This window comes from Mobula birostris, chromosome 18 (genome assembly GCF_030028105.1).
Source record: "Mobula birostris isolate sMobBir1 chromosome 18, sMobBir1.hap1, whole genome shotgun sequence".
Classification (NCBI taxonomy): domain Eukaryota; kingdom Metazoa; phylum Chordata; class Chondrichthyes; order Myliobatiformes; family Myliobatidae; genus Mobula; species Mobula birostris.
The window spans coordinates 12087800-12094902 of NC_092387.1; the positions used below are offsets into that span (position 1 = coordinate 12087800).

Below are 7103 nucleotides of genomic sequence, written 5' to 3' on the forward strand. Positions count from 1 at the left end.
CCTTGCCTCTAGTCTCAAGTCTCCAGCCTCCTGCCAAGCCTCGCCTCGTCTCTTGTCTAGCCTCTTGCCAAGCCAAGTCTCTAGCCTCTAGCCTGTAGCTTTCTGCCTCGTCCTGCCTGCCAGCCAAGCCTCGTCCTTGCTAGTTCTGGGGTCTGAGCCAGAGGCAAGACCCAGGTACTGGGTCCTTGTCCAGTCTCTGGCTCGGAGTCCAAGCCTGGGCTCCTAGCTCCCTGTTCCAGGTTCCTGGTTTTCCTGTCCATGTCCTTGCCATCGCCCTGTATCCTAGTGCTGTCCCTAGTACTTCAGTGTCTGTGTCTTGCACTTGGGTCCGTTCCCAGCCACCGCCCTATGACAGTGGATCAGAATGCATGGTTCAGGTGCTGTGAATTCGAGTGCATGTTTCAGTCGATCAGAGTGCGTGGTTCAGGTGTAGGAGTCTCTGCCCCACTGACCTCCTGTTGCCTAGGGTGATAGCCATCAACCCCGCCAAACGTGAAATTGCTTTGGTGTGGATAAGGTGTGAGTTGTCAATGATCAGCCATGACACAAATATGAAACAATATACAAAGTGCGAGTAAAGAATTATACTTTATAGCAAATTTTTGGTGTTGGGTTAGTAGAAATAACTACAAGAAAAGGCGCCACATAAGTAACTTATCAGTCTTGTGCACATAATATTTTAATACGTTGGAGCTCACGCCTCCGATTCCATCCACAACGTCCTTCCGAGACTCCGGCCACCATCCGAACCCCCGAGGTCCGGTGTCCGCTGTCCGTTCGTCACACGTCCGTGCTCTGCTGCTCGCCTCCCGAAAAATCCCGTGCTCCACAACTCAGCACACACGTACAAGATAACAAAACATGACCTCCATTGGCTAACAAATGAATACAATTTCCATTATCTCCCTGTATAACCCAAACATTGCAGTTACAGAGAACCCCTTGCTCAGCAATTAACATTACGAGAAGCCATTTTAATATAACACTTCAGAGAAGCCATTTTGGTAATAAGCGATCAACAGTTAACAGTCCACCTAGTATACCGAGAGCCCTACATTCTTCTCCACCGAAATAAGTCATGCCCTCATGACGCTCAGATAATTTGCGATCCCTTCCCGCAGAACACACAGCCCAATCGACGTGCAGAAAGCAGTGATCTGACTCCCCAACACAGTAGAGATCACACCTTGTTCCCCTGGTGCTACGTAGGCCAACCTCTCTGGGAGTTTCCGACTCCTCTGAGGGCTACGCACCCCATCATCTACCCCTTCTGCCTCGGACACCACAGGGGACCCTTTGAAACTACGAGGCAAACCCTCCCTTGAGCAGTCACCCAAGCCACTCTGCACCTCAGAACCCTCTATCTCTGGTCCAGGCCCTGCATCCTCTCCTCCAGCACCCCGCTGTGCCATGGACTGCCCCTCACTAGCCCCTTCTAACCCAGTGGGGGAAAGGCCAGGAGTCTCTTCCTCCATCCCGGGAGCATCAGCGAACAGCAGAATGTACCAACCATCCCAGTCGTCATCTTCTGAATCAGTATCCCTCACAGGGGCTGGGCCCGGGCCCATCTCTCCCGGGATAGGCACGTCCTCCACCCTGGTACTGGGTGCAGCCATCTCTTCAGGCTCCTGCTCTACCTGCACATCCTGCCCCAGGGGCAACAGGTGATTCCGATGGAGAATCTTGACAGGCCCCTTTCCATCCTCAGGCCGTACCCGGAAAACCGGCAGGTTTGGCATCTGATTCTCCACCACATAAGGTGTGGCTGCCCAGGGATCAGCCTGCTTGTGTTTTCCCAGTAATCCCAGATTCCTGATGAGGACTCGGTCTCCCGGCAGGAGCTGAGAGAACTTTACTTTCTGGTCGTACCTCCTGTTATTGCCCTGATTCTGCCAGGCGACAGCCTCCCCGTCCAACTCGTAAGCTCTTTTCAGTTCTTGCCTCATATCAGACACATACTTCAAGTAAGGCTTCGGCAACACCTCACCCGCATCAGTCCCGAAACTAGGGTCAATGGGCAACCTTGCCTTGTGCACAAACATAAGATGATAGGGCGAGTAACCAGTAGCTTCGTTGTGTGTACAGTTGTAACAGTGAACCAGATGCCCAATATGTCGACTCCAACGATTCTTTTTGCTGATCTCCAGAGTCCCGAGCATGTCTGGTAACGTCTGATTGAACCTTTCCGGCTGGGGATCACCCTGCGGATGATAGGGCGTGGTCCTCGATTTCTCAACCCCCAGCATGCCCAGCAACTGCTCATAGATGAGTTTGCTCTCAAAGTCTCGTCCCTGGTCACTATGGATCCGCCGAGGAAGACCATAATACACAAAATACTTCTCCCATAGTACTTTCGCCACTGTAGTCGCCCTCTGATCCCTAGTAGGAAAAGCTTGAGCATACCTGGTGTAGTGGTCCGTGATGACCAAGACATTTGCCGTGTTGCTGGCATCAGGTTCTCTGGACAGGAAATCCATACACACCAGGTCCAAAGGCCCCGCACTCTGCAAGTAGGACAAAGGGGCAGCCTGCCCGGGCAGCGTCTTCCGCCGTATGCAACGAATGCAGGACTTGCAGTACTCTTCAACCTCCGTCCTCATTCGGGGCCAGTAAAACCGATCCTTGAGCAATCCATAGGTCTTTTCCATTCTCAAATGTCCAGAGTCATCATGGAGGGACTTCAACACAACCTTCCGATACTTCTCCGGCAGGACCAGCTGCCAACACCGAGGTCGGTCCGGGGGTGATGTTACCTGGTACAACATTCGGTTCTTCAACCTCAATCGAAGCCATTCTTTCAGTAACGGGGACACGGGACCGTGCTTAGCCTTCTCCGCCCGTGTCACATCCCCCTCTTCCACGGCATGCCAGACCCAGCCTATGTCTGGGTCATCTCGCTGCACAGTGGCCACTTCCCCAGGGCTGAACCCTGGCAGCTGTGTGGCCTTCAGAGCAGTCATGTCACAGTACACTAGGGGCAGGGCGTCATCGGATGCCCCCAATGAGTCCACTGCTCGATCTGGCCTCTCCTTCTCCTCAGCCTGCACGGTGATAGCAAACTGGCACATCGCCTTCACCCCGGATGCAGGAACACTCTCCTACTCCTCGTCCTTCCCCAGCTCCTCATGGCCCCGTTGGGACAGCGCGTCCGCATTGACATTCCGGCTCCCCGGCCGGTACTTCAGGCTGAAGTCATATGAAGACAAAACTGCCAGTCACCGATGGCCTGTGGCATCCAGTTTCGCCGAGGTCAAGATGTAAGTGAGCGGGTTGTTGTCGGTCCGCACCTGAAACTTGGCGCCGTAGAGATAGTCACTATGCTTATCCACCACCACCCATTTCAGTGCCAGGAACTCCAACTTGTGAGTGGGATAGTTTCTCTCTGGAGGTGACAAACTCCGGCTGACAAACGCTACAGGCCTCAGGCCAGCGCCCTGATCCTGATACAGAACGGCCCCTAACCCCTCCTGACTGGCATCAATGTGTAGCACATAAGGCAATCGGGGGTCTGCAAAAGCCAGCACCGGCGCCTGAGTCAGCATCTCCTTCACTGACTGGAAAGCTGCTTCACATTTGTCATCCCATCTCTGTCCAAAGGGCTCTGATGGGTTCAAGTATTCTCCCACCTCCGGTCCTTTCCTCCTCTTCCCCCTCTGTCCCAGGGGAGAGTAGAAGCTGGTTCAAGGGATGACTTACCTTGGCGTAACCCTTCATGAATCTCTGATAGTACCCGCAGAACTCTAGGAACGAGCACAGAGCACTCACGGTCTGGGGCCTCGGCCAGTTGGTCACTGCTTCGATCTTAGCCGGGTCGATCACTACACCATTCCGCGAGACAATGTGTCCAACATAGCTAACAGACATCTGGCAGAACTGGAACTTGTCCAGGGAAAGCTTCAACCCTTCCTGCTTCAGCCGGGTGAGCACCTTCATTAGCCTTGCTTCGTGTTCTTCCAAGGTGGATCCAAATACTATGAGGTCATTCAAATATACCAGCACTTTGAGCAGGTTCATATCCCCCACTGACTTCTCCATGACCCTCTGGAAGGTGGCAGGGGCCCCCAATATGCCCTGGGGCATCCGTTCGAACTGGTAAAAGCCCAAAGGGCAAATGAAGGCCGTCTTCTCCTTATCGGCCTCACTCATCGGGATCTGGTAATACCCACTCCTCAAATCCAGCACGCTAAACCGCTTTGCCCCACTCAGACAGGCCAGCGCATCCTCCACCCAGGGGGCCGTGTACTAATCTGGGACCATGCGCCTGTTCAGCGTTCTATAGTCCACACACATACGAACCTTCCCATTCTTCTTCCGGGCCACTACGATAGGTGATGCACCGGCACTCCATGACGATCTCGGCCTCCTTCAACTTGCCCAAACGCTGCCGCACGTCTTCCACAGTTGCAGGGGCCAGTCGCCGTGATCGTTCTCAAAACGGAGTGTCCTCAGTCACCCGTATGGTGTGGCGAGTGCTCCTGGAACAACCCACATCACATTCATCAAGGGGAAAAACATCTGTCATCATCAACATCTTCTCCACCGGCCTCTGCTTCCAGCCCTCCGGTACAGGTGATGCCCCAAAGTTAAAAGCTTCAGCAGTCAACTTAGTCCTTTTTCCTGGCTGCTGTTCTCCAACTGGCCTCACGGGGGCTCTGTGCATCACCGTCACCGGGAACAAATGCGCCAGAGGCATTCCTCGCTTAAAGGTGACCTCCCGTGCAGTCGTGTACCTGACGATCACCACCAGCCTGCGTGCCTGCACCACCGAGGGCTTCTGCAACTCGGGTCGCACCAGCACCCCAGCAGGGAACCTCGACTCCCCTTCGAGATCTTCCGGGGTGTCCACTAAAAGGGCTTCACCTCAGGCACCCCCGGGAATCTAGGGATCCCCATCACTCTCGCTACTTCACCCGACTGCACCACCCTGGGCTTCGACTGGGCACACCACACAGTGCCTCGTTCACACGTCGCGTCCAGCCCAGGGTGACCCCACGCTTCCTCAACAGCAGCTCGGAACACTGGGTGCACTGCCAGGGTCTCCAAAAAGTCTTCACTCTCTTTCTCCTTGCTGGCTCCCAGGAGTCTCTGCACGATAGGGGTGTTGGTCCCCACCATAAATGACACACCCCCAATCTCACCGGGGTCTGGGCAAACCAGTACCAGGGCCTCATGAGCCTCAGACACCCCCATCTCAGCGTCCAGGAACTCCAGTTTCCCGGACAAATAGCCATCGTACGGGTAATCACCATCACTGATGCCCCAAGTCTCCAGTGCACTGAAAGGTGTCAGGGGTAAATGCGCAGTTACTGAACGTAGAACGACTGGTACGGTAATGTGACCTGCGACGCCGTGTCGAGTATGGCTTTTGCATCTATCCCCTCCATCCGTATCGACACGCTGGATTGGGGTCCCACCAATCCTTCTGGGATAGGGTCTTTTCCTCTCGAGGATCCCGCGGCACATTGTTGGAAATGTATTTTCCCAGAGACTCCAGTCCGTTCCCTCACTGAGTCCCCTCTAAGTTTCCCGACCCCCCCTTCCTGCTGGGACACCTGGGGACTCTCCCTCCGAGGGGCTCCCTGCCGTTCACATTCCCGCCTGAGGTGCCCCTCTTCCCCGCAGTTATAGCACACGCCTCGCCTCGCCGGATCCCGGCCTCCGCCTGGCCTCAGTGCCGTCCGTCCCTTCTGTGAGGGGCCTTCCCCGCTAATCTCCTCCTGCAGAGGGACCCCACCTGCTGCGACCCCCTTATGTGTCTCCCGCGTGGAGCTGGCCCCGGTCATTTCACCACAAGGGGCTACTACCGAGGACTGTACCTTGTTAACGGAGCCCTCGTCCGCTTCCAATTCATCTTCCCTTACCTCTCTGAGCAACTCAACAAAAGATGGGGTGGGGGGGGGGGACGCGCTCTACGAGACTGCCAGAGGCTCTTAGCGATCGCATCATGTCTCTGCGCGCCCCTGACTACCTGGTCGATCCTTATCCGATCCACCTCAGCGGCCGAAATGACCACCCCCACCCCCCGGCGCCTCAAGCAATTTAGCATACGCTCATGTCGGAGAGGATACTCAGAAAGCTTTTCCCCTTTCTTCTAACGCAGATACTGAATCCCCCCTAAAAGCTCCACCGGGCTTCCCATCAGCCCAAACGCCTCCTCTAAGGCGACTAGACACTCCCTCCAAGAAGCCAAGGGCTGGTTAACTCTCACCCCTTTTACCACCTCAGCAGCCGCCCCCCTCAAACTGTCCCCCAGTCTTTGCCGCTTCTCCTCCTCAGAACACTGCCACTCACCTAGCAACCGAGAGGTATGTTCTACCCAGGACTCATAATCCTCTTCCCCGTCGAGGAGGGGTACCCTCCCTGAGAAAACTCTTAACTTCCGTCGCAGATCCACCGCCCGGTTCACCAAAGAGTTGATGGCTGAGGCCAACTCAGAGCTCTCCCCCTTCCGTGGGGAATGAGAACTAATTACATTCTCCAAATCTGACCACCCCCTTCCTTCATCCCTCGATTGGACCCGCTCGCTGAAATCTCCGCCCCTAGCTTCGGGCAACCCCTCTGGTGTCTCTACAAACCCTTCCTCCGTGACAGCGTGCACGCCCCGTGGTCCCGCCTCACCGAGGTCACCGATACACGGCGGCAGCCCCAAGTCCTTAATGTCTGCACCAGCACAAAGGCTGAGTCGCCCACTTTACCAGTCTTTCCGTTTACAATCTCAACCTTACCGATAGCTCTGACCGTACTCAAACATCGAATTAACACATCATCCGGGGTACGGATATCCACCCCACTTAATACGCAGGCATGAGTAACCGGGACATCCTCGATCTTATTCGCGTTCATCCCTTTTAATTCAACCTGGGCGACTTACCACTTATCCTGACAGAATTCAAATCGCGGAACGAGCCCCCAAATGTAAGGATCTTTGCCCCACTGTCCCCCCCCCCGTTGCCTAGGGTGAATAGCCGTCAACCCCGACAAACGGTGCAATTGCTTTGGTGCGGATAAGGTGTGAGTCGCCCAATGATCAGCCACGACACAAATATGAAACAATATACAAAGTGCAAGTGAAGAATTATACGTTATAGCAATTTTTTGGTGTT

At 54.8% G+C, this 7103-nt stretch overlaps 1 protein-coding gene across 2 annotated transcripts; it reads right to left on the reverse strand.

Moving 5' to 3' along the window:
- Positions 1-613: 613 nt before the first annotated feature.
- Positions 614-6442, reverse strand: LOC140211787 (uncharacterized). Of its 2 annotated transcripts, none has more exons than XR_011889587.1 (2): positions 6292-6442; positions 614-875 (listed from the first exon to the last, which is right to left on the reverse strand). XR_011889587.1 is itself a non-coding variant. In XM_072281937.1 (2 exons), the coding sequence occupies exon 2, from the start codon at positions 3066-3068 to the stop codon at positions 1077-1079; it is 1992 nt and encodes a 663-aa protein (XP_072138038.1). In that variant the 5' UTR covers positions 3069-4475; positions 6292-6442; the 3' UTR covers positions 614-1076. The 2 variants fall into 2 exon arrangements, 1 of the variants encoding a protein (XP_072138038.1); XM_072281937.1 differs by having other exon boundaries at positions 614-4475.
- Between the last annotated feature and the right edge of the window lie 661 nt (positions 6443-7103).